At 36.6% G+C, this 27,587-nt stretch overlaps 1 protein-coding gene across 1 annotated transcript; it reads left to right on the forward strand.

The window, feature by feature from the left end:
- LOC144631496 (liprin-alpha-1-like) lies at nucleotides 1–27,530 on the forward strand. Its single transcript, XM_078489934.1, has 31 exons — nucleotides 1–557; nucleotides 1,136–1,243; nucleotides 5,108–5,209; nucleotides 8,175–8,339; nucleotides 8,939–9,013; nucleotides 9,106–9,237; nucleotides 9,894–9,995; nucleotides 10,944–11,069; nucleotides 11,528–11,674; nucleotides 12,147–12,281; nucleotides 12,699–12,782; nucleotides 13,362–13,493; nucleotides 13,654–13,716; nucleotides 13,930–13,989; nucleotides 14,512–14,558; nucleotides 15,933–16,199; nucleotides 17,068–17,176; nucleotides 18,613–18,681; nucleotides 19,298–19,482; nucleotides 19,816–20,137; nucleotides 20,493–20,564; nucleotides 21,089–21,217; nucleotides 21,344–21,421; nucleotides 21,722–21,819; nucleotides 22,008–22,062; nucleotides 22,169–22,211; nucleotides 22,561–22,736; nucleotides 23,250–23,321; nucleotides 23,768–23,987; nucleotides 24,437–24,507; nucleotides 25,012–27,530. The coding sequence occupies exons 1-30, from the start codon at nucleotides 324–326 to the stop codon at nucleotides 24,472–24,474; spliced, it is 3,645 nt and encodes a 1,214-aa protein (XP_078346060.1). The 5' UTR covers nucleotides 1–323; the 3' UTR covers nucleotides 24,475–24,507; nucleotides 25,012–27,530.
- Nucleotides 27,531–27,587: the final 57 nt, after the last annotated feature.

A 27,587-nucleotide genomic window follows, 5' to 3' on the forward strand; every position in this document is an offset into this window, starting at 1 on the left:
GTCCTGGGATATACGGTGCAAGTTTGCTCTCTGAGCTGTGTATATCTTGTTCTTTTGCGATTGTCAAACGAATTACCTCTAGAAACGCGTTTTATCGTCTTTCCAGCTACTGCATAGGGACAGACAGAGCTAAGGATAAGTGAGAAAGTGTCAGTATCCCACAAGATGGTGGAAGAATGCGCGGAAAACAGATTCCATCGGCCGTTTTCGCGCTAGAGGAAGTGTTCGCCGGTCACCCCTCGCGGCCATGTAATCGCACGTAAAATCACTCATCCTCCTGATCTGGTTTTCTCTGGGCTTCGGTGTTTCGTTCTATCGCCAAAATGATGTGCGATATAATGCCTACGATCTCTGAGGACCCGCCAGAGATCCATTATGGGCAAAATGAGGAAACGAACTTCGAACAACTTATGGTGAATATGCTCGACGAACGGGACAAGCTAATGGAAACTCTTCGCGAAACTCAAGATTCGCTTGCCCTTACAAGAGCAAAGTTAACAGAATGCCAAAAGGAGAAAGACGGTCTTATGAATCACTTGGAGTCTGTGCTTAATGATGTAAGGAGCAGTTTTACTAGTATTTTAATCACTATTTTGCCGTGGTCTGAGGTTTGACCATTCATTCTTTTGGCTTACTCAAATACGCCATATTTGATCTGTAATTGAGTGTCATTTCATGTAGCGAGTGTTTACTCACTCACAGCATACGGCTAGCATTGTACACGAATGATTGCATGTGCAACATTTTAACAAGAAACCTTTTGGTTTAGCGACAGCGTCGTTCAAAGCGAAGTTTATTCGAAGGTATATAAAATTCCAGAATGCGTGAAGAATCTCTAGCTTGTCGTGTTCGGCTGCCAGGCTGCATTCCTCAACTCTGCAACCAAGAATTCCTTTTACTTTATAGTCTGAAGTACTAGATTAAACTGTATAGATGATAACGCGAGTTTGTGGGTCGAGAACTTATAATTTGGCCATGAGTTTATGTTATTTTTCGCCAGAGATCATGCATATTTATGTATTTATGATGCGTTCTTGTTTTTTCTTTGCTAAACGCATCTTGGGGTTTATCTTCTCGAATCACACGTGTGTAAAAAAGATTTATTATTTTCCGGTGGAATTTCTTTTATTTCCAGGGCGATGATCAGCTAATTGAAAGACTAGCTGGTTTGGATGGAATTATTACCGAGTCTGGGAATAATTTAAAAGAATCTGGCAAGAACCGGGTTCGTGTTTTAGCAGAGGTAAGCTTGTATTCCTTCTGTTTTTCACTTGGCGAATCGCATTAATCACATCACTCAAATGCGAACGAATTATTCTAATTAGCAATTCCTTGGTTTTCTTTGGAATAATTTGCTCCAGAGAATGTATTTAGGAGAAAGAGTTTTGCTTTTGGTTCTAGGTGTTTGTAAACAATGCTAGTGGGAATCCATTGTGCAGGCTGTGATCTTTAATTTAAAAATTTTACACAGAATTATAGAATTTCTAAGCTTATGTTTTGCTTCCAAAGACACTTGCTCCCAGCTTTTAGATATTACTTACAAAGTTCACCTTAATTATACGAGGCGAATATTAAACAAGTTTGTTCTCTCGAATATTGCATTTTTAATTCGTGCGTATTTGACTTTGAAAATGATGAGTTTCTCTCTGGCGTGTTTGTTTTGCATGAATGAATCTATCTTTGCATGCCTGACGCTTTTCATCAACTTTCAGTAAAAGACAGATCGTGTGTCGTACTTTCACCGTGCAAAGATGATCGTAAAGAATGCTTTACGTGTTTTTTTTTGGTCGGCGAATTGTGTCATAACTTTGCATTTAATCATTTCGCCGGCGCATCGTAGATCATGCGTTCTGTTTTGTACGTTCGAGAACACTGTTCCCAGCTTGATTGAAAGTCGTGCTGCAAAACTTATGCTTCTCTTTTTCTGCAAAGCTTTTCAAAGAACCCTAGTATGTATTTCCGGTGAATTCTCTATGTGGTATTTCATTGCTGTACAGTAGGTTTTGGATCGCTGCTTCTTAATAGCGGTCATGATGACCTATTCAATTCGATCAGTCGTAATTTGCCGTGGAATTTAATCGGTTTTTTGCTTAAAGCTGGTATTATTTGCTTTTTGACACTTAGCTAACGAAGACTTTATTAAAAAGACCCTCGACTCCTCAAACAAGTCCATTTTAATCAAAGCACTTGAGCGTATTTTCGATAATTTTTTTCACCGTGCCTCGCATCACGACATCAAAGGAAATTAGTTGTATACAACTATTATTCCACCGCGTAAATGTCTCGCGACCGCGAACAACCTTTTTGTACAGACAGTAGTGTGTTTACCAAACTCTTTAGTTTAATTTGCATGAGAATAAATTTGTGATCGGTGATTGTTGAGTTAGCTCATGTTGTACGGTGCCGAAATGTTTCTCACATGGATAGCTGTCGTTAGCTAATGCGTAATCCTAAACTCTGAGCGAATATAATATTGCACAGCATATGATATCTTGTCGATAACAAGCGATTAGAGAATTCCATGTTGCTTGGCAAGTGATGTGCGCTGTCTTCCCAAGGGCAAATAGCAATTTAATACATGTCCTGACATAAAAAGGGCAAACAGGGTTTCTGTTTATATGTAAATACACCCTGCCTCGTCACGGTATGTGATCTGAACTATTTGCTTGCATTTGACATTTGCAGTGTCCCTTGCTAATCAAATAGTTTCTTAGCTTCACTACTTGTGGTCGGGAAAGGTGATAAAAGCACTTAAACAATACAAAGTGCAAACTAAGTGTGGAATCATATTTGGAAATTACAAGACAATCTTTTGTTCATTCGTCACGGATTGAGGTTATTAATAATTTCTGCAAATCCAGAGCTAAAAATATTAGTTATTTTGATCAAATATGCATATTTTGTGGTTCCAATATTTTTGTCATTTTATTTATATGTAAAAGGCTTGAATTTCGGACAACCATTATTTTGCCATTTAAATGGCTATCAAGTGTATTTCTTATATTTTCCAGAAATAAGTATGCACATTTTATTTTTGGTTGAAAAATTGGCAGGTTTTTACCTCAATCTTTTTTTTTTTTGAGTGTATATAATTTAGTTCATTTAATTGATATTTAATTACAATCATGTTAATTAAATGAGGCTTTCTGTAATAAATGTCAAACCTGCTTTATTCTGAGTTGAACATTTATGGAATCCTCATGATTATAATGACTATCCATTGTATTTATATAATTTGTGGCATTTTGAAATCAATCTTTTTTAAAAAAAAATGCCACAACATAACCACAATGAGACATAATGATTTAAGACGTAAAAAATGCTCTCTAGCTAACAAGTTTTAAAATGTTATTCTGTCAATTGCCTGACTGCAATCTAAATGGGTGAAAATAACCTTCATAGATTAGAGTCAGGCAAACACTCTATGTAAGCCAGAGAACATCTCTACATTTAATTTTGGTCAGAATCTGTTTGCTATGCACAACATATGAATCTTTGTGACTCATTTACTGGCCAGATTGCTTCAAATCTGAATACAAACTGATCATCACAGTCTACGTGGTCACAAAAAGCTTGTTTTAATCTTGTCAAATAAATAAGTAATTTTACTTCTTAATAACTGTCAAACTCATGTCCTCAAGAAAGGGAAAAATATACAAACAGTGGATTCACAGCATTGCCAGAATTAAGTGTACTGTCAGTCTCAACTAAATAATAAATCTGATAAGAAGTATAAAAAATTTGATGTTTACTTGTAAGCAAGTATGCATACTTCCACTTTAGATATATAATTCTTCTGGTACTGTGTACCTTTTCGTGGAATATTTACTTTTATTATTCAACAAATGCGCACGCTGTCCATATATGGTCAAAATGTTATTGATTTCTGTCATTCGTACACAACATAGGTTGCGAAGATTCGTCCGAAGCCTTTTAAAGCGCTGCATAATTACAGTTTTTCTATCTGCAAAATGTGTTTCATTGACAAATTGTTGAATAATGAAACAATCATCCTGCTCAATCTTGCAGAATATTGTCTGATTTTAGTTGACAAGGCTGTATCAGGCGATATTCCTCGTGATTTTGGAGGATATTTGTTAAGTATTTAGCTGGAAAGACTTGATAGTTTGTCAAATGACAAGGCTTTAAGATAAGTTTTTCCAGAAATAAATTTGTAGCTTAAAGAAAAGTGTTAAAAATATGAGTGAGAGAGGGTAAGGGAAATGTTGCTGACCATGTAAATGCTACTTGTAAACTAGATATGAAAGGTGCTTTCTAATAATACTTGACTTTCTTATGATAAACAAAATATTGTTTAAATTTATACATTTAGTAGCAGTGAGTGCTAGCAGGATTTTCCCTATTTGTAATGAGGGCCGTAGAGCTAGAGACAGAAAAGGTTTTTTCTTAAGCAATAATTGCTTTCTTATGATAAACAAAATATTGTTTAAATTTATACATTTAGTAGCAGCGAGTGCTAGCAGGATTTTCCCTATTTGTAATGAGGGCCGTAGAGCTAGAGACAGAAAAGGTTTTTTCTTAAGCAATAATTGCTTTCTTATGATAAACAAAATATTGTTTAAATTTATACATTTAGTAGCAGCGAGTGCTAGCAGGATTTTCCCTATTTGTAATTAGGGCGGTAGAGCTAGAGACAGAAAAGGTTTTTTCTTAAGCAATAATTGCTTAAGAAGAACCTTTTTATTGATATGGAAAAGCCTACATGAACATTATAGTTTGTAGTGGCTGAGTTATTTGTACTGTTCACAAATTTTTGTACATCTACTTTATGGCTAGGCTTGGTAATGCCACCATAGATATATGTTGTGGTTTAAATTTATCTTTCGTTTAAAATTTTTCAAACCAGTTGATTTTTATGTCCCTTGGTTTCAGGCTCTGATAATGAATATGAGACAGTAAAAAAATCAAAATCAAACTGGTTTGAAAGATTTTAAACAAAAGATCAATTTAAACAATAGCATAATATTAATACACTGTATGTCTGAATGGTAATGATAGACTGTTCTTGGATGATTGTGTCATCAAAAATCAAGTTCCCGAATGCCTTATTGACAAATCGGACTAAACTAATACCTTGTCATCACAGGACTTTGCAACAATGCTAAAAGAACTAAACCAAGCAAGGGAGCAGCTCTTAGAAAAAGATGAAGAAATCAGTGAACTAAAGTCAGAAAGGTGTAACACAAGAGTAAGTATGCTGGATACTTTCAGAACCATTGCCAGTATTGAAAAATCTAGTAAATACATGTGCAGAACAGACAGTTTAGTGAGGCAGAGTGCAGTGTGATTTAGCATGAGGACAAGCTCATGTTTGTACTCCTTGCTCTGCCTCACTAAACTGTCCTGTTCTGCAGGCTTAGTAAATACTACAGCTGTAAGTCTGAAATCTGAACAGCATGTTCAGGGCTAGTTCAATTTTAAATATTTCTTTGAAGTTGAAAGCAGAGGAGTAAGAATTGGGCTAAAGTGGCTACCTACTAAAAATAGCCTCTGCTATCTACTCCAAAACTAAGTGAAACCCTGGATATCATATTTACTGAATGCTATGCACACCATGAAGTCTGCTATACCATTGGTGTTTATTTGTTTAAGTTCGTTATGCAAACATTGAGAACAAAAGAGAATGTTGAAATAAACAAATGAGACTCATTTCAAGTTGTTTAATTAATTACAAGAGACAAAGAACTTTTCAATTAAGTCTGCTTGGATACCAGCCATATTGCTGAATGGGCAACCCTTCCTAAACAAAGTTTTCTTACACATTAATCCTTACTTGTAAAACTAAAACCCGAAGCAATTGCAAAGGCCAGTCTCAGCAAACTAACACAATGAACTGGTGCAAACTTGAGGTAAAATTCCCTTGACTGAGGCTTAACACTGGAAGGTAATGCAAACCAAGCACAGAGTTACTACTGTAAAGCAAAACCAAAGCAATATTATTCTGAATTACAGAAGATTCTCCATTGAAAAACCTTCTGTTGTGCTACGCGTACTTCCCTTTTTCGACAATTCAGTAAAGTCTTTGTTGCTGCCAAATTTGTATTGATTCTGGACAAGAAATCACAGAATTTTGGTTTAAAGGGGGGGGGAAAGGGGGGATATATATTTTTAAAAAAAAATTTTCATTAAAAAAAAATTGAGAAAAAAAAAAATTTTTGTGGAAAAAAAAAAAAAAAAAAAAAAAAAAAACTTTAAATATGCAAGTGGGAAAACTTAATTTCCAGAAGGTGAAACAACAATAATGAAGATAAAAAATATCCTCCACTCAAACCCTTACCAAGTAAATCAACAAATAAAGACAGAAAAAAGACAAAAAAACATGAACCAACATCAAATGGCCTTTGCTCCCTTCAAATGCTAACTGTTTGCATAATCAATAAGCCTTTTATCTGGACTGATCATGTGACCATCTCAATTATAACATACAATGGCTGCAAAAACTCATAACAGTATGTCACAGTATTTAAACAGTGAAAAATTTATCTTTGTACTGGAAAATTAGTTGAGTACAAAGCTTTTAGAGTGCAAGATTTTAAGCCTTCCTGCATGTGCTGAGTGCATCTTATCTTATACACATGCATCAACTTGGTCAACCAATCATATGATTAATTGTGACAGGTACGTCAAAATTGTGTCAAATTAAAGTTCCCTCTAGTCTGACCCCAGCTAATACACACCAATTAAAAATATACAACAGTTAATTAAGCTTTTTGGCAGACAAACAGACAGACAAAGTTCATGATGGCAGGATGTTGGCCAAAGTTTTCTTGTTTTGTTTTTGTTTACTTTGTGTGCGTGTGTGGGCTGAACTAAAACGTAGAATGAGAGTGAGGCCAATATCCCACTATGTTGACTAAGAAACTGTAGTCAATTGCTGTCAAAACAGCTTGAGTATTCTTTCTGATTGCAAGGATTGAAATCTGATTTCATTCCTAATTTCAAACTTCTGTTCTTCCCATGAGATGTTCCAAAACAAAGTCGAAAGGAGCCTCCTTTGAAATATAAAATAATGTTGATGTCAGGCACAAATTAGAATTAGACAATTTTTCTGACATTTGTATAATCACATGGACATTTTTCTCTTTGCCTCTTCCTTCTATGCACTATTTACGTAGAATACTGCATCTTGGCTTACCAAAGTAACTGTTGCGATTATGTATGGCTCTTTTACAATGTAAACTGTTTTGAAAAATAATCTCCTTTTAAGCCACTTAGACAAGCAAAGAACTAAAAGCTTTTCTACTATATGTATTGGTTACTAGCAAAGCGTGAGGTCAAGATGCTGGGATATTGGCCAAGTTCTTTTTTTTTGGCGTGTTTACGAACTGAGACAAAGTTGAGGTCCATAAACACGCAAAAGAAAAGAATGAGGCCAGTATTCAACCATCTTGCATTGAGTGAACAAGGTTGGTCAATAAAGGATTAATTATACGACTCTAAAGACACCAAAGACAGTAAATGATTTGGTTTTAAGAGCACTGAAAAGGAAGCTATGTAGTTACATACAGAATCGATGGCACATCCTACTTATCCTGATTGGGCCAACTAAAAAATTAAATTTCAATCACAGAGTGAGATTTGCTTCATCTTGACCACTCACAGCTCAGCCAGTCACTATAACAAAGTAACATAAGTACTTCCTGGATTAAGAACCCCCCCCCCCCCCCATTATTTAGGTGCCCTTCTTCCATTAAGCACATTTTTATAATATTACGGAAATTTTGATATATAGACCTAAATCACCCGTTAAAAAGCAGTCAACATGAACATAGCTATTACGAAGTAACAGAAGGTGAAACAACACCACCCGGTGTTTTGCTAAAAATATTATGATAATGGAATGTCATAATGAAAAAGAGAGAATTTTGACTGAGTGCCTGGCCTGGAACTTGAGTCATTGTGTGTCATTAAATATTGTTCATGGTGTATTAATTTATTGATTAAACAATATAGGTAACAGATATGAATTCTTATATATAGTTAAATTTTACTCTTGGTACAATTTGGTATTTTTCTTTGTTCTGGTGTATGGTAATATATATAATGAAAAATAAAACAAAGGAAAATATCAGATTGAACCAAGGGTAACCACAACAGAATAACACATTTTTAGTATTAATTGATTGTTATTTATTTCTATTTACTTCTGTCAGCTTCTTCTAGAACATTTGGAATGTTTAGTAGCTCGACATGAAAGATCATTAAGAATGACTGTTGTTAAACGACAAGCAGCCACAACTGGTGGTGTATCATCAGAAGTAGAAGTACTAAAAGCACTAAAATCCTTGTTTGAGCACCACAAGGCTCTGGATGAAAAGGTAAGCATTTGTTATTTTCTGCAAAAAGTTATTTACCGGTAAGTTGGCTGTGGGGAACAGAGGCATAATAGTTAGTGTATCGGAGGTTTGAGTTCAAGTGCTGGATGGGGCCATTGCATTGTGTTCTTAGGCAAGACAGTTTACACTCTCAGTGCCTCTCTCCACCACAGATGTTATCTAACCTCCGATAGACTAGTATCCCATACTCTTAGTCACTTCATGATACAGATTACAAAGGTGAGCACCAGCATCAGTGGGCTCATTCTCGGTGTAAAAAGCTGTGAAACTGACCAAGAACCTCAAGACAATATATAGCTGGAAAACAATAGCTCTAACACAAAGAACATTTTAACCAGTTTTTACACAGGAGTAAACCCCATCAATGAGCTATCTGGTGCTTCCACTTTTAGCCTTGACCCCAGTTGTTCAAAGGGTGGACAATGCTATCCACCGGATAAATCACTATCCAGTGGATAGCAAAGTAGGTTTTGTATGACAGTTATCCACTGGATAGCGATTTACCCATTGGATAGCGTTATTCACCCTTTAAACAACTGGGCCCTTAAGTGGACTCAACCTCTGCATATGTTTTTTCACAGGTGCGTGAAAGACTACGACAGGCTGTAGACAAGAACAATGCTCTTGAAGCAGAACTTGAAGAATCACGAGAAAAGGTAGAGCTTTGTCACCATACACTGTACATGCATTTTAATACTGTTTGTATTTTCACTCCTTCATGATCTCAATTCTGTTTAAATTTTTACAGCTGAAAGAGCTTGAACAAGAAAATGAGGATATTAGACTTCGGAATCTCAGAAGAGTGAGAACTGAGGAAAAACTTCACACATCAAGTGAAAACTGTCTGGAAAATGGTGACGAGAATTCTAATGATGAAAAGGTTGGCTATCATGTTGCACACTGTTATAACCCTCGTATTTTCACGCGTCACGGCCTAATTTTTTGCCTTTTCACATGTCACGCATAAACCCTTTGCTACCCTCTACTGAGAGGTGCTCAAGTAAAAAAAATCCCAAGTTTGAATTTTTGGGTAGAAATCAAATTGACTGGCTCCACATTAGGCTTGGATTTATGAGAAAAGGGGTATAACCTCTGTTTTCTTTAACCTAATAGCATGGTATACATGAAGCCTTTAAAATAAATGGTCAACATTGCACTTCTGAACCACCTCATCACATTATATGCAGTTTTTGCAATCCTTGGAGTACAGCAGTATTCACTGGTGATTACTAGTGAATACTGCATTCAGCCAGTGATTCAGTGCTCACTGGCTGGCCCTGAAAACTACATATGGGCCCTTTGCCCATGGTCACATGGTACAAAATAACACCTTGTCAGAGGACAAGCTACACTCTGGGACATTGAAAACAATGAAAAGTCTCGGAAGCATGACTAGTTGAAGTCGCTTTGTTTTGGTTGCCCCAGCACCTTGCTTGCCCTCCAGAATGGTGTTCGTTTGTACCACGTCACTGTTAACTTCAAGGGCCCATGGCTGCTTTCTAGTGTTGTCTAATCTAATGTTTAATCTTTCCACAGCATCTTTCTAATGGACCTGTTACTCTGGACATGAGTGCACATGAGGAACAGATGGAGGAGATGCAGTTTCTCTTGGACAAACGAACAAAGGAGGTGGAACGGGTAACAACAATTTTGTTATCAAGTTACAAGAATAGTATTATGTTTAAGAATAAAAATTGGCAATAAGAGTTTTGCACAACGTTTCGATGTCGCCATGATGTCATTTTCAAGTGAAGTGACAAAATAAAAAATTTGAACAGTATAATATATGCAGTGAAAGGTGTGGGGTGATAAAGCATTTACATTTGTCTAAACAAATAGTTTTGCGCAGATGGAATCTGATTGTGTGTTGAGACTTGGCTTCTTTCTTATGAATAGCAATCACCTCCTAACTTTTTACCTCATATGTGACCCTCCACGGGAAAAGAGGGACAAAGGTGATAGCACACTCACAACACGCTTCAACTATAAAACAATAGATTTCGATTTAAGCACTCTTGAAGCATGTTCTGAAACTTGCCTCATTAGTAAAGCCTTTGTTTTACAGGACACACTAAACACAATAAAGCGTGCGTAGCCGAACAAAATAGCGTGTCAAGCACACTAGGTGTGCTCGCTCGCACGCCTAGTGTGTTGTGCTGACCTAGTGTGTCCAGCACAACACACTAGGCGTGCGAGCGAGCACTAAAAGCGTGTCCAGTCTACTTTATAAAGGAAGATCGTGTTGTTCTTAACCTACCATTCCTTCGCGAAAACGAAAATACGAGGAAACAACTTGTGTTGAAAGGGGTTATTGTTACGAGTTTCAATTCTCGAGAAAACATCCAAGAAAGCTTTGCACCGTGTATAGTTCAGCAAAAGCTGCAATTCCAGTTCCTAAGGATTTCAATTCTCTTGTTCAGTCTTTTATAGCTGTTTGCTATGTTTTAATTTTTGTGTTTGTACCTCATTGTAGGAGATAACGAGACCATAACATAACTTATTAATAATTATTTTGTGGTATAATTTTTTTTCTGTAAAATGTCTTTTATAATTAATTTTTTTTATCACAAACCTTTCCTTTTTTAGCTTACAAGAGAAAACAAGGACTTAAAAGAGCGATGTACGACACTTGAAGAAGAATTGAGAATATGTAATAAACAACTGGACAGAGGAAATGCTTCCATTCAGAGACTGGAAAGAGATTTAGATGAGGTACACAGAAGTTGCCTTGATCTGTGCTTGATTTGTTAGCAAATTTGCGGACATGTGGACACCCTTGGAACCTAAAAAAGTGTCCACTTAGGGAAACTATCTGCTTATGAGAGGTTAAGATGTAGTGTTTGTATGTGGCTGGAACCATTACTAAGTGTCATGACTACATCTGCTAACTGGAGGTGTTTTCCTACACGAGGTCGAGGTCGATTTGCAGAGGTTTGACTTTACTTTATCACCCCAATTACTCCTTTGTTGTACAAAGTTTGTACAAAGCCTGCAGCTCATGTTAAAAGTAATTTCCAAGAAACTACCACAAAAAAATCCGAGACCATTGTCCAAGTTGTTTAACACATTAATGTAGTTGTCATCCAGAAACCAAGATGGATGCCATACATGTATAACACATTGTTTTATTGATTTGATTTATGTTATATCTGGCTTTCACTTGTGAACAGGCAGCAGCACAGAAATCAGACATGGAAGATAGAATAGCAACTCTTGAGAAGCGTTATGTGCGACTTCAGCATGAAGTCACGGCACTGAATGATGATAATGAGAGACTGGAGACAGAGCTTGCTAGCAAAGAAAGTGAACTCATCCAGGTGATTGATAATATCAATAACAATTTAATTAAAAATTTATTACACAGTGATGTATTGAAAACTTTATCAACAATGTGCTATTTCTTGTGGAAGCAGCGTTGGCCTAATGGTGGCCTCTGTATCCAGCAGTCTGGGTTTTGCGTTCTTGGTGAGACACTTTACTTTCACAGTACCTCTCTCCACCCAGTTGTATAAATGGATGCCAGCAATCTGTTAGGAAAACCTGACAAAATGTTGGAGTCTGCTCTATATACATGTCTTAACACCTTTATGTTTGTACATACAAGTGAACAATGTGTAAAATTGAAACTGTCAGTTTATCCAAGACTCACAAAAAACTTTTTACACTATCCTTCTTGTGACAAAAATGAAGCTCATTAATTCTTGTTACTTGATCAAGGCTTTCAGATTTTTATTATTATAATAATAAGTGACATTATAATTATAGTCTGAGAAATTTGTGTTTTTATAGGCGGAAGAGAAAGTAAGGTGTCAGCAAGAAAAACTGGAACTTGCCGAGCAGAACCTTAATCAGTCTTTACGAAAAGCTGAAGCATTACCCAAAATAGAAGAGGAGTTAGCAGTACAAATGGCAGCCTTGAATGAGGTAAGATGTACAGACTTGTGAATGTTTTGCTCCAGTAATCCCAAGAATTGGTAGTATACAGTGGTTACGAGTGGGTGTGATCCAGTATTGAGTAATGTGTGGTTCCAGAAAATATCCATACTCCCCCACAGAAGGGATTGGAAACTCTGGGGAGGAGGGGGGTCACAAAGACCCAAAACTTGAAAGCAATGTATGAAGCTAAATTGGAATTTCCAGAGGGGTGGGGGAATCATAGGGCAAATCCCTTCTGTTGGGGGGATATGGATATTTTCTGGAACCACACAATCTGTTTATCACCAGAAAAAGCGGTAGCAGCTAGTAAATAAAATCCAACTTTTTTTACTCCCAATTTTAATATTATTTTTCCCCATACAGACCTTTTGTTCAGGTAATAACAACAGTGTATTGTCTTTAAAGGCTGCAGAGAAACAAGGCTCAGCAGAAGAGACAGTTCAGCAGCTACAGAGCCAGGTTCAAGACCTTCAGGCTGAGCTTAGCAGGGTAAGAATCTGCTTGTTGTTTATTTATAAAGAGCTTTGGGTTACAGTTTAAGGTCAATTTGGACAGTCCAGTTTGGTGGGTGGTTCAAGTTTGTACAACCTAAAACATTTGCAGTGCGCTTTGTCGATTGAGTCCAGTCTTGGATGTCTTCAAATGTTGGGAAAGACCATATCATAATCCCTGAGGTCTATAAAATAATATTTTATGCTGGCATTCAAAACCATGCAGTAATCATTCTTTGTGGTCATAAGCTGAACCTTGTAACAATGTACTTAACAACAGTAAACATACATTTAATTGATGAAGGCTTAAGATTTAGCCAAAAGGCCTTAACCATCTCCAAACAGCGAGTCAGTGGTAACCAATTTAACATGTTTCAACAATATCAACTCTTGACTACAGTTGTACTCTGGACAAATATGAGTCTCTTGTCTGCATGAAACATCTGGACACCAAATTATACCAGTGTCGGTAAAAATGTAGCTGACTATGCATGCAAGATCTTTAAATTGTGATTTGAAATTACCTAACAGATGATAATGCCGAGTATACTGATGGTGAAAATATTCTTCATTTTAGGCTCGTGAAAGAGAAAAGATGAATGAAGACCATAACACTAGATTATCAAATACAGTTGACAAACTGTTGGGTGAATCAAATGAAAGACTACAGGTTCACTTGAAGGAAAGAATGGCTGCACTAGAAGAGAAGGTTTGTTGTTCACAAAACATACATACATGTAGCTTTTGTGATTTTATACTTCAGTTTAGCAAAGAAAAAAGTGGAATGCTCTTTAAGAAAGCCATTACTACCAAAGGATGTTGGTTGAACTCAACATTATTTGATTATTGATGTGTTCTTTGTTACACAGACTGCTCTCGCCCAAGAACTTACAGTAGTGAAATCACAAGTAGAAGATCTTCAAAGAGAAAAGGTAAGGAATGAGTTTTTTTATAGGAATTTTGTCCATTTTGGTGAATACCAACAGTAAGCAGTCAAAATCAAAGTCAGCATTCTTTAAACTAACTATCATGAGACGTGAAAGTAGTTAACAACTTGCTATCTGGTCATTCAATTTAATGCTTATCCACACAGTTTCTTTGAATTTATTACAAATGTTGTTTGATGTCTTGTTTTTCTTCCACAGGAAATATTAGCTCTAGAACTAGGAAGACTTAATGAAGAATTTGAAAAGCGTAAATCTAAGGTTTGTACAGTCTTTATTAATTAAAATATTTGAATTTATTTACTTAATTGTATTAAATATATTTGTATTCATATCAAAGGAGATACCTGTATGTCATGATGTCTTTAGTCATTTTTGTGATGTACCAAATAACTGGTACTTTTAATTTCAAGGAAACCTAAAAAATTGTGGTTTTCTAGGAAGATGCCAAAGCATTCATAATAAACCAAAATTGAACAAGGCAATAACAAGGGAATATAAAGGTAGATTGGGAACAACAAACTTGTAAAAACTGGCCAATTTTTTTCAAGATGGCAGTCCATGGCATAGTTACTTGTAACAAGTTTTTTTAAGTACTTCTATGTGGCCCACTGTTAATTGACTAGGTTTTGGATCAGCCGTGTCCCAGAATGGTCATAGTTCTACCCTACATTCTCAACCCTCTGATCTTGAACCTGAACAATTTCAGGCGTATTGAGTGCTCTGCCCTCATCTCTAACTGTGTGTTCTTACATATTTACTAATTCTTTTTACTTCACCCAGGGTACTCCATCTCCAGCAGTTAATGGCCCTGTTGTGACATTTAGCAGGTATATAACTAAACTATGTGTAGAGTGCTTTTCTATTCACTGTTTGGTTTGCGTTACTTCTGCAATTTCCCCACTCTGTAGGTGGCTTTAGAACCTCATGCAAAGTGCCCTTGTCAATCCAACTAAGCATGTTTCTGTGTAAACCAATACCAGTGCTTACTCTCTGCACATTTTATTCCTGCACTTATGATTATTTAACAATTATTCCATGAGCCCGCGTTGGATACGAGGTGGTAATAGCCAACAAGGCGCGAAGCGCCGAGTTGGCTATAACGACTCGTATCCAACAAGGGCGAATAGAATAATTGTTTTATTAAATTATTCTCAAGTTTAAATCGACTGGACATTTCATTTTGATGTAAACGAAGTGTTAGTACGAGGAGGCGCGAAAATTTCTGGCGCAGTGTTCACTTCTTGAGTTGAATGAAACATACGAGGAAAGCGAGCGAGAGAGTTTTCTTCCCAAGATTTTCCTCGAACAATCTCCTCTAAAGTCGTCTAAATATCCTGGAAATTGTCACAACAGTTAAGATTAACGAGAAGATCCGAAGCAAAAGCTTTTCTGGAAACTACAAGTCTTGTGCAAGTCGAACGAAGCAAGTGTTTACATTGTACTTCTTTACGGCTCCACGGCTGTCATCAAGACTGCTATATTTAATATTTGAAGCGAAATTGAGCTCAAAGTGGAACAGGTTTATTGAAGTATAAAAGGACAAAACAAAGATTGAAAGGTAACAAACTTTACTGAAGTGCTGAGCCTAGTATTATGACGTACACTGAATGAAACTGTGTCAGTTTGCCGTTCTTTCGTAAATTATTTGCTGCTTTTGTACTGTATTCGCTCGCTCTTGTTGTGCGTTTACAAGTATTATTAATTAAACTTTTCGTATCTATCCTTTTGTTTTGCGTAGTTAAATTTACTATGGGATTTCTGTGGTTTTTGCAGGCACCGCTGATTATTTCTTGTTCATAAAGCTCGCCAAATTTGCTGTTTAAAACCATTTTTTGATGGAACTGTCGCTTCCTGCAGAAAAAAAAATTACGCTGAGCGGCACTTGCCACACTCATTTCCCATATAAGGTCAAACATAGGTATACGAGCTGATAACCGGGATTCAGTAAACCAATCAGAAAGCTAGAAATGCAATATCTGAGGTTGAGAATTTAATAACACCAGTTACTTGGTTTTGATAGTTAGGGCTAGGCTATTGGTGGTGTAGTTACGATTACTTTGGTTTAAGTTTGGAGACAGTTTAATATTAGAAGCCATTGTTACCTCCTTTGTACTTTAGGAAAATATAGCATCTTTTTTCTTCTCATATAAGGTGGTTTTGAGAATAACAGAAAAAAATTGCTTTATTATTTGAATTTTTAGTGAGCCTGTTAAGCGAGAGACAAAAGGTCGTTCTGGAATAGAAGACTCTCCCAGTAGAGTGTTCACACTAAATGAACAGGAGTGGCAGAAGCTTGAACAAGCAAGCGTGCTTAAAAATGTTGCCATGGCATTTGACTCTGGTCGACTTTCTGACATTGAAAGTGATGCAGGCAGTGACATTTCTGAAGAAAGAGGTGTGGGCGGTGATGCACAGACTTTAGCATCTCTGCTACAACAGCAGATAGACGTTATTAACAAAGAGCTCAAGTAAGTACCTTTTTGTTTCATCCAACACTTAAGGACGTTCGCGCGAAAATCTTCCAACATTGCAATTTTTCTTAAAATTTCACCAGAGCTAGTTTATTAGTTACCTTTATCAGAAATGTAAAAAAAAGTGGGGGTCACCGACTTCGTTTCCGAAATACGATAACCGAAAGAGGGCGCGTATTTGGATAAATTTCACTTTGTCACTCGATATGACCTCAGCGGCTTCAGGCGACAAAATATTTTAAATTAATTGATGTAGGCTAACTTTCTTTGTCTGAATTTATTTTAGTGGGTTTATTGTACAAATATATTTCGGTTTTGAAGTCCCTTAAGGAAAATCTTGCCTTAAAGAATTGGATTTGCGAACACTCGAGACTGGAAAATGTAACTAATTTGGTCGCGCGCGAGGGGAGAAAATGAAAAAATAACAAAGTTCCAACATTGGAAATTCGCTCATTTTTTTGTCAATCAGCAGAGATTTATCGGTAAAGTTGGTATATCCCAAAAAAAGTGGGGGTCACCGACCGTTTAAGAGAGGAAACTGCAAGCGAAGTTAATGCAACGGCTACCAACCCTATATGTGTTTGGAAAATGTTCTCAGCGCGCGCGCTCGTGCATGATGTGGCGTGACAATGCGACATGAATTACGTGCGCAGTAAGGATGCGCATAAACAATTAGCGCGAACGTCCTTAACCGAATAAAGAGAACTTTCATATGATCCAGTGTACCAGATTATCATCACCTCTCTCTAAAACGGACACCTTTGTGACCAGCTCCAACTGTCCATCTTGGAGAGGTGTCCGTCTTACAGGGAGTTTAATGTGAGTAAAACCGTTTTAATTTATTCTTGAAATTTTGTACAATTAGCCAACTACAAGAGGAACACAAGTCCACTGAGAGAAGAGCCATTGTCCTTGAGAGGACTGTAACAAAAAGTCCAATGCATAAGGACGTGTATTCAGCTAATTCTCAACAAGTTAGTAGATTAATGTGTTTTTCTAAGATTGTTTTTTCTGTGGTGTACACTAACTTAAGGTATCAGTATACCCCAAATGACCATCATGCGTTGGAGCTGCCTTACTGTCTGGTAATTAACGCAAACTATAGCAAAGTATATATTTTCTGAAAGCTTAGGTATTGTAGATTACGGAGATATATTTATTTTAAGTAAAAATATTAATGTTATCCAAAAAGAGCGTGTTATTTCCAAAAGTACCGAAGCTCACAAATCGGGTTCGTTTCCGGACAAATTTGAGTGGGAAAAAGCGATTAGCATCGCTGTGTGTTCTTCACACATTTCTCTAAGAAACTGTGTCGGGGAATATTGATCACTTGTCTGGTTTGTTTTTGACACTCAGTTAAACTTTCAGAGTGTAAGGAACAACTATTCTCTGTGTTTAAACAGCCATAACTTTTGAAAGAGGAAAAAAGTTAAAATTCGCCGACACAGTTTTGTTGCTCAATTATCGGGCAACATTCTTGCCAAATTTCAGCGAAAATTGTTGAAACCCCATTGAAAACGAACTTAAAATGTGCGCCTCTCTCTTCGAAACTGTGTTTACAAGATACGAAAGAAAATGTATTTTGGGGCGTACTTCCGCTTTAATGAGATTAATTACACAAGACGTGTGAAAATGATCACGCGTTGAGCGATAGAACGAAGGTTCATCTTACTTTAACAATAGAACTTGTTCAAAGCGGTGTCAAATGTTGCTTCTGGTCGAAAACAGTCTGTTGCATAATTTTATTTCTACCGCTCGCTTTTTAACAATTTTGGTCTCACTGCAACAGTTTTAGAAATGTTAAATCTAAAACAGCAAAAACGTGGAGTCGCAAGCATCCTATAGGTCCTAAAGTAAGCCGAGGAACTGGTCGTTATGTCGGGTCGAGGCGTTACCGCTTCAAGCGGCGAAAAATAATTCGCTGTCGCTATCTACTAGTGCATCTGCCAAATCTTTTGTCTTTTTCCGTTGTTGCAGCATTCTTTGAACATGAGAAAGGAATGGGAAAATGTTTCTTCTTTCACGTCTGAAAAACTATGCATTTTGCCAGCGCAAAACACGCAAAGCATCTTGTCGAAAACCAAGAAATGTGATAATCACGCAACGTTAGATCGTCGCGCTTCTTTAGACAACCTGTTGACAGCTATCAATATCAAATAATTAATAGCAAAAAAAGTTTTTCGTTCATAACTTTGTGTAGAGTCAATCTTTTTCCATGCTCTTTTTTTTAATGAAAGGTCTTAATGAGATCTACCTGAAAATACCAAAATATATTTTTCTTTAAAATGGTCAATTTTGGGGTACACTGATACCTTAACCGGCCTCATCTTTGTGTCACGGTACTTGTTAATGACTAATTCTGAATTAAAATTTGTTTTTAATATTGGGCATGTTTTATTGTTTTTTCCAGGAACTGGTTGCATCTTCTACTTCTTTTCCCTTTCCTCCTCTTGATCCCATGGATACAACACCAATCTGGGTATGTTCATGGGTCTTGTACACTAAAAGAAATCAGTCATCAATTGTTATTGAAATCCATGTTCTCATAAGTTTTAATTTGGATTGAGAAGCTATCTCACACACTTTAGACTGTGTTCATCAAAATTTTGAAACACCTCAAATTTTGCTAAAAGCATTCCACTGTGCATCGTAATTATTTTCAACTTTCTTTGAGGTTTTGTCATTACACAGAAGACAAGAAAAGAACAATAGTCTCCTTTGTTGTGGTCAAAAGGCAATTGTCTCTAAAAAATCAAGACTTGTGTTGTATATTCTGTATTATCCACCCTCGCATTCATTGGGAGTCACATTGGTCTTGTGTAAAGGCTGTCAGGTGTTGTCCAGAGATCAAGAGTTAAAGCCCTAGCTGTCACTATTCTGCATATTTAACGCGGTGCTGTGTTCTCTCAGTGGTCACCCCACCCAGTTATAGAAATGGTACCAGAAAATTCTGGGGTACCTTGTCACTCTGCCATAATCTTACTCCAAACCAGGAGGTGTAGTCTTTTCTTTTAAATGCTGGAATGTTTCTTGGTTGTTCTTGTTTGATTTAAAAAATGGTTTCAAATCATTAACTTGTGTTTTCTCCTCTGAAGGTTAAGTCAAGCAAGGAAGGTTCACTGAACAACCTTGATGATGCACCCACCCCTCCCACGCCCAGTTCAGGTACCTCTGATTCTACAGAGAGTTCTAAACCCAGTCAAACAGGAGCAAATTCCAACTCATCACCTGATGATACAACAAGTACAGTGCCATCTACTAACGGCATGATCAAATTAAGGTGAGAGAATGAGCTGTAGTCAGAGTATTAAACAGAAAGAAAGGGTGTTTTTTTTTTGTCTTAGCAACAACCTATGACCAGAATCGCTAGCAACATATAACAATTAACATAGAGAAGCTTCATTTTAAAACAGATTCCAAAATTAACCTAGAAATTGACTCAGCTATCATTTGCATCTGTTTAACAGCGCTTTAGAATATTTATAGTTTGAGTGGGGGGGGGTTATATGAATTTATTTATTTGTTTATTTTATATGGTAAAAGTGGAAGGTTGTTCAAAAAATTATGCTCTTGCACACTTAACATTAGCAAATAAAATTGTTTGGTTTTTCAGAGATAATTCACTGGACTCCTTACCAAGTGTTACAAGCACAACAAGTAGCGCAGAATCTTTATCCAAGAAAGGCTCACACAAGAAAGGCATCAAGGGATCATTTGGACGTCTTTTTGGAAATAAAACAAAAACCAAAAATAAGGACTCTGCGGGTGTCCTAACAGACTCTTATTCACTCCCTGATGAACCTGTCCCAGGAAGTACAGGACAAAGAGAGTTAGATAGAAGAATAAAAAATAAATCACATTTGTTAGCAGAAGCTTTAGCTGCTGGGACACCTTTTGCTTTGTGGAATGCACCTACAGTTGTAGCTTGGTTAGAGGTTAGTTGATTGTGAGATGTCATTTCTTTTACTGCAGTCATACATATAGTTTCTTGTGGAAAACAGATTAAATTCTGCTGGCACAAGATTATTATTTTATTAAGGATCTTGCAGGTGATAAATGGTTGTATGTTATGTTGAGTGTCAGCAGGGATGTTGCTAAGGGTTGGCCACCGGCTTATTTCACCAGCTAAAAGCAAACTTAAATTCGGCTGAAAAACAAATACTTAGGTAAACTTTTAGAGCTGCCAATGCCAGAAAAGCCAGCTGGGCTTGTTGATAAGCTGGCTCAGTGTTTTCTTAGCTACATCCCCTGTTGTCTGTCTACAACTTTTTGTTTTGTTTGTTTTTGTAGTTGTGGGTTGGAATGCCTGCCTGGTACGTTGCAGCTTGTAAAGCAAATGTTAAGAGTGGAGCAATCATGTCGGTAAGCAGATCACATTGTGTATGCCTGTCTTGTTTGGTATTTTATGAATTATCTAAATTCATTTGTGTTAACTACAGTACTTACAGCACAATCCAATCAGAAGCCAAGGACAGCTTCCAGTTGGCATCTGATTGAATTAAATCTGTATGAAAGAATGTGAACTGATCAAAGGTAGTCACATGTACTCTTGGGCTCCTTGCTGTTAACTGTGACAGTTGCTGTGTAATCATGATGGAAGTTTAGTGGTCCATTCCCTGGTTACCTCCCCTACCATTTCATTCAAAAAGAGTCCTAGTTACATCCTTTCACATGAAATTTAGTTTGATTTGTATTAAAATAAAATGTGAATAAACCTCATTTTCATGGGAAAGCCTGTGCACAATTAATGTAGTCTCATTTTGAAAAAGAGTCAAAAATGAGTAGTCAGAGATAACCTGTTTGAGGGATGATTCTAAGCACTAACAGTTAAGTTGACAAATAGTATCTTGAATAGATTTTGACATCCTTGTGGTATTTTCTTGAAGGCTTTGTCAGACACTGAGATTCAACATGAAATTGGAATATCCAATCCACTTCATCGGCTCAAGTTACGGCTTGCCATTCAAGAGATTGTCACTCTTACAAGTCCATCCTCACCCACCACTACCAGAAATGTGAGTAAATAGCTTATGTATATTTTATTTATGGCATGGTATGCAAAGGAAGTATGTTTTGTGCCAAATGACAATCACAAGTTCTGTATGTTTATGACACCATTTTCTTTCAATATTGTGTTACAGTCTCTAGTTTATGGTGAAATGAACCATGACTGGATTGCTAATGAATGGCTTCCAAGTCTAGGACTTGCGCAGTACAAGGTGAGATATTAATATAGATAAATAAATTAAACAAAATTTAACTAGAGATGTGTTTAAAGCGAACAACACACATGTAAGCACTGCTAAATAGTTCTTATTTAAATGATCACACACTGGAGTTTCCTCCAGAGAACCATCTTGTACAGTACAGTAACCAGTACCACAAGATATTGCTCAGTAGCTTTTTCGTCCAGACTTGAATCTCTTGAACTGCATTGCATGGCACAAAAATTGACTCTGTGGGAAAAAGTTTATTCATGTGATGCAATCTTACCTTGTAATATTATTTTTGTCTTTCAGAGTACTTTTCAAGAATGTTTAGTAGATGCAAGGATGCTGGAACACATCAGCAAGAAGGAACATCAAAAGTACTTGAAATTAGTAGATGGTTTTCACAGGTTTGTACTTACTGTAGCTTTGTAATTAAAAAAATGACAGTATTTTTGTTTGCTTCTAAACCTTTATCCTAAGGCAGCTAAAGCCATACATGTGCTTTATGCAGTTTAATGCATGACTGACTGACGGACTGACTGACTGACTGATTGATTGATTGATTGATTGATTGATTGATTATCTGTCATTGCAGGCACAGCTTACAATGTGGTGTCAAATGTCTAGGATTTATGAATTATGACAGGAGGGTAAGTTCTGAAGCTATAACTACTTTCTCTTAAGTAAATTGTGACCACATCAGCGTAGTGTGCTGGTTTTAAAGGATGCCCTCAAAAAACTGTTATTTTTTTTTAGTTGTTGGAGAAAAGAAGACAAATGTGTGCTGATGAGGTTAAAGGTAAAGCTCAGATTTATTGTTCTTTTCTTTTGAATGCTAAAATAAATTGCAACAGGAGATGATTTGGCGGCATTTGGGGAAATTTTTAGGCGATTAAGACACGTTTTATATTACATTACTGCACTGTTTGTTGAAGAAAAACAAACTTTTGTTGGTTTTTCAAATCGGGAAATTTAATATTAAGTTTCGTTGACCAATTACATGCTGTGGGTATGTAAATACGTTTTCCCAAAACAGAGTCTTTTGCAGCAACTCTCAGAGCTCTCACCCCCCACAAAAAGTAGCTGCATTTATAGGTAACAGGCATATTGAAACTTTTCTCATGCAAATATGTTTATTTCCTATTCAGATGTGCTTGTTTGGAGCAATGAACGTTTAATTCAGTGGTTAAAGAAGATTGGACTGAGTGAGTACGCTGATAACTTACGCGGTACAGGAGTACACGGAGCTGTTATTGCACTTGATGACACGTTTGACTTCAGTACTCTGGCGTACGCTTTACAGATACCCAGTCCAAACGCACAGGTAAGACAGAACCCTTGTGCTGATCCTATTGGTAATGCTTATTACTGTTAATTATTACAGTCGAACGTCTACGAACGGTCACCTGCCATGATAGGCACAGATCTCCCATAAGTTATGGACCCAGCCGCATGTCAACACAAAGTTTTTTGGACACCTCTCCAAAGTGGACACTTTTTCAGTTCCGTAAGGTTTCTGCGTACAGTAGGTTCCACTGCAGTGGTTAGTGTTAATCAGGGTTACACTGTAGTTGTTCTAACTAAAACTCAAGGACTTGTCAAGGCAAGGTAAATACAAATCACACTAGTTTGAAAACATTGTGTCCTGAAATTCATTGTCAACTACAACACATATACAAGCAAATATGTGAGTGACAAACCCCTTCAGCTGACCTGAATGAACGAACAAAGCACAATACAAAATTTTGTTCATAACATACTACATAAGTGATAGTTAAGTGAATCTTTAATTTTTTTGACCACTACATGTATTCAATGTGATGCTTACCTCTTACAGATACGTCAAATTCTTGAACGGGAATTCAACTGGCTGCTGGCGAATGGTACTGACAGAGAAGTAGTAGATGAAGTAAGATTCTTCTTTTTTTACACTGTGATTTTATTTATTTTTGTTTTCTAGTCAAACGTTTTTGACAACCAAAAAATTTGCCAGCCACCTATATCATGTATGTAATTAATTGCCCCTCTCCAATAAAAAAATATATATCAATATCTCTTCAGTGACCTTTCTCATTTTAATAAAGTTTTAGTATAGAGGTGGGTGTGTGGAGTTTTTTGTGTTTTTTTTTTTTATTATTTATTTTTACCATCACCGGGAAAAGAAATGATGTTATACACCGAGGTTCTTAGAACTTTTTTGCTCTAAGTTGTATGTACAGTGCTGTTTGTTGTCGTGATTGTTTATTTGTTTGTTTGTTTGTTTGCCTCAGTTTTTGAGTGAGTGAATTGTTTTTCATCCGTAACAACAGTGTGTCAAAAATCTAAATTTTATTACGTTCGTACAATCCACTTTAGCTTGGCAATGTTGGTGATTTTAAACGCTCTAAATCCTGGCGAAAGATGTTTAAGCAGCGAGATAAAGGAAAGGACAAGAACAAAGACAAAGAAGCTAATATGAGAAAAAACTCCTCGGGATCCGAGTCATCTCTCAGCCAATCAAGTGTAAGCTCGTCTCCAAAGCCTTCAGCTAAAAATGCCAAACACAATGTAGTCAGCGGTGACACAAAAACTACAGGTAAATGTATACTGACAGGGGAGGGGCAAGGAAGGGAGATACTGATGCAGGGTAGGGTGGGCAAGGAAAGTGGGTTACTGCAGCCATGCCAGACTCATCTGCACTTTTTACTGTGTAAAGTTGTAGTGTTGGGCTTTCAAATGAGTTACGTGAGTACGGAGTTAATGTTTTCCTTTCAGCCCTTTTTGTCAGCATATCAATACCGGTCTCTTAGATGATTATTTTCTTAGAAGGCTGATGTTATGTTAATATTTGGAGTATGCACTTAACTCTAACTTAAGAAAACGTTGCTCAGGGTTAAGTGTCTTTGTTTTGATTGAGACACTTTGCCTTGTTTGCCTGGCAAGATGTTATGACCACTACTGTGTAATAAACGTCTGTCTTTTCTAGTTACTAGTTTATTGTTCTTTATTGACCTCTTATTCACCATGGGTTTGTTTTTGCTTTAGATGGCGGATCAGTGACCACAAGTAACAGCCAGTCATAGCAGTTATCAAACAATCACTAATCACACAGTATGGTAAGTATATTATCCATAATAGAACAAAGACAGTTAAGATTGGGGATGGATTACTTTAAATTCCCTTCTCCTGGCATAATTGAAATGTTCAAACCAATTTTTCCAAATAAACGCCATCCATGGCATTCAAGAGCCTGGTAGACTGGAACAAGCTGTACAACCGTTCTTTGAACCATTGCTCGCTCGAGTGCATTCACGTCCCCAGACGCCATGATCCTTTTGTTCAGGACCAAGAATCACGTCGTCTGGCCAGTTCTAATCTTTTGAGCATGCGCAGAAGGTTAATTATCAATTGTCGACCAAAAGAAAAAATCAGAAATGAAATCGATCAATAGGGGGGGTGTTGACCAAAAGTATCACTGCCTATTAGGAAGAGAATGGCTAGATTGTGACACACTAATTTATGCAAAGACTGTGCACTTCATTGCTTTGATATCTCGATATTTAGTGGATAAATTTGTGAGTAAAATAACTCAGATATTTCCCTTATCTTACTCTTTACAGGTGTCAAATATCAATGGCTTATTGAAATTAACCAGTATATCAAGTATGCTTAAATTATAAATACAAATTTATTTTTTCATTTAGACAAGGGTATTGGTATGTAAACTATGCTAGTCGTTTTAGTACCTAATTTTATGGAATTGTAACAAAAGATTTATTAATATGTAAGAGAATTGGTATGAGATTCCTCAGCACTGGCCGTAGCAAAGGTTCTTAGGCTTGTGTAAAGATGAAATATCTCGACTGTTTTGTATAATGTAATTTGCAAGCCTGACTTGTGAATATGATTAATTCTGTCAGGATAATAAATTAATTAATGAAAACTATGCACGCACCGTCCATTATGTGGTGCTAGTAGTTTTTGTTTGAGGTCTCACCAGTTTTCAGCATCTGATTTTATGATTCAATGTTAAATGCTTTACTGCTGCCCTTGGCGAACTTCCTTTTTTATAGTTTCTTAAAAATTTCCTATCTCCCTTGCCTTTTTCCTAAAGAAGTCAATCCATTTTGAAAAAAAATATTTTTTCGTTGGTATCTGTTTGATTGTTTTTTTTTTCTTTTTGATTGAGTGCAGATGAAAACTGGTATTACCCAAGTCGTCAAAGGCTACTAGCATTCATTGGTTAGTCTTAAAAGAGTTGTGTGCATGTTTTGATAAAATTTTGTAATGAATTGAAATATAATTGAACTGTTTCGAAATGAAATGAATTCAAAATACCTTCTCGTAAAGGAGGCACAGAGTTATTACGTCATGAAGTTTGACCATATATAGCTTGGCACATGATTAGTGAATTTTTGTCATTGTGTAGTTGAAGTATTAGGTACTTAGTACAGTTTTATAGTAATAAGCAAATTTAGTGCTAAAGCTAGTATTTTTTCCCACTCATCCAGATTCAGATTATAGTCCTTTCTGGTACGAATTTAGTCACTACGTAGAGAAAAAATTGTGAATCGAGCTAAAAAAATTCCTTACTGATGACGCAAGCGTACAGAGATCCGTGCAGGGTCTGTGATTGGTTGTACTTTATTTCAACCAATCAGGGACACTACACGAATCATCTACGTCATCGGTATGAAATGGACCTGATTCTCGTGAGTGAGGGAAGTGGGGCAGACGCATTTTTTTAAGTGTTAAGTAAAGTTTGGTCAAGCTTCTGATTTGTATAGAATTTGAATTACAAGACATAACTTTCAAGCCAGCAACTTATCTCTTTTGTCCGCTTGCTTTTTTCTTAAATTTACGAAGAATAGTTATCTACTGCAGTCGTTAACTGCTTATGCATTAGGCATTGCGCATGGGTAGAGCGCTGTAACCCCTAACCCTGTCATTTCCAAGAGTACCAGTTCAAAGTTACAAAGAAAGTGCAAGATTTCATTTCGCAAATATAAATATTCAGAAAACGCTTGTTTTCATTTGATTGGCCAAACATTGAGGTTTCATCTACAGATGACCTTCTACTGCAGAGTGTTCAACAGTAGAACATGAAAGTACTGATATGACACGATTTACTCCTGGAGTGAAAGGGTTAGGTCAAGTTTTGTACTTAAAGCCAAATATCAGAAGGCATTTTCCCTAGGTGAACTTGTTTAATTTACAGTGCTGGGGCATTTTTTCATATCCTGGCGATAATGGATGTAAAGAAAAAGGATAATGGATGGACAGAGAACGAACATTCATTAATTTCACGTTACAGCTACTGTTGTAGATACGGGAAAAGAATGTACAGGTGATGATTGGGCTGCTATGTAACCCGGTCAAATGCTTAGAATTTTGGAATATAATGTTACATGCTTCTAAACTTCGCAGACCCCTGTCCTCTAGCTTCAAAGAAATCAATATGAAAAATGCTTTTTATAAGAAAACAAACATGCCTGTTGAAAATTGAACCAGGCTCCAAGACGTTACGAGTAATTTATACGGTGGAATGAATTTTTGGAAGTATTGAACAAGATGGGGAAATTTGTATCCTCTACCAACAATGTCCTTTATCGAGAGTTACCGTAGGTAGCAATGGACAAAATGAATTTATAGTACATAGCCTTCCACTCGACGTCTTTAATATTTATCTGTACTGTGCAAAGCTTGTCTAATACATTTTTGTATCATGTCTCAAAACTTAAACTTGCTATTGATCTGTATGCTACCCGTGTTTTTACTGTAGTTCTATAAAGCTGTTACTTGTAAACTTAATTTTGACCATACCTAAAACAACTCGACTTTTATAAATTTGAAATTGCCTATGGTGTGCAAACATCTCGGAGAGCTGAGCAACAAACTAAGGTGAACGCCGACTGAAAGCTTAAAATAGCAGCTTAAATAGCTGGTCTATGTGGGATAATTTTGCTATGTACAAGTTGCACAGGAAGCAGTATCCCTATATTTATTCACAAATGAAAACATCATTTTTTTTTCTGTACTGTATATCATTTGTAAAATACGAAGACTAACAACTTTGTTATCTTTAATGTATATGTAACCAAATATCAGGATAATGAAATACAGTTATATTTTAGTACTAGCAGTCTGCGAGTTTTTATAGAATACACCTTTAGATTCCTTTTCTCGAAATTTCTTG

The sequence above is a fragment of the Oculina patagonica genome, chromosome 12 (assembly GCF_052425735.1).
Source record: "Oculina patagonica isolate OP01 chromosome 12, crgOcupat, whole genome shotgun sequence".
In the NCBI taxonomy this organism is placed as follows: domain Eukaryota; kingdom Metazoa; phylum Cnidaria; class Anthozoa; order Scleractinia; family Oculinidae; genus Oculina; species Oculina patagonica.

Bases quoted from the DNA above. Each gene is read 5' to 3' on its own strand.
- LOC144631496 (XM_078489934.1), top strand. From the start codon at position 324: ATGATGTGCGATATAATGCCTACGATCTCTGAGGACCCGCCAGAGATC. The intron at 11,070-11,527 runs GTACACAGAAGT...ACTTGTGAACAG, and splicing joins TGGAAAGAGATTTAGATGAG to GCAGCAGCACAGAAATCAGA. The intron at 23,988-24,436 runs GTAAATGTATAC...TTTTTGCTTTAG, and splicing joins CGGTGACACAAAAACTACAG to ATGGCGGATCAGTGACCACA.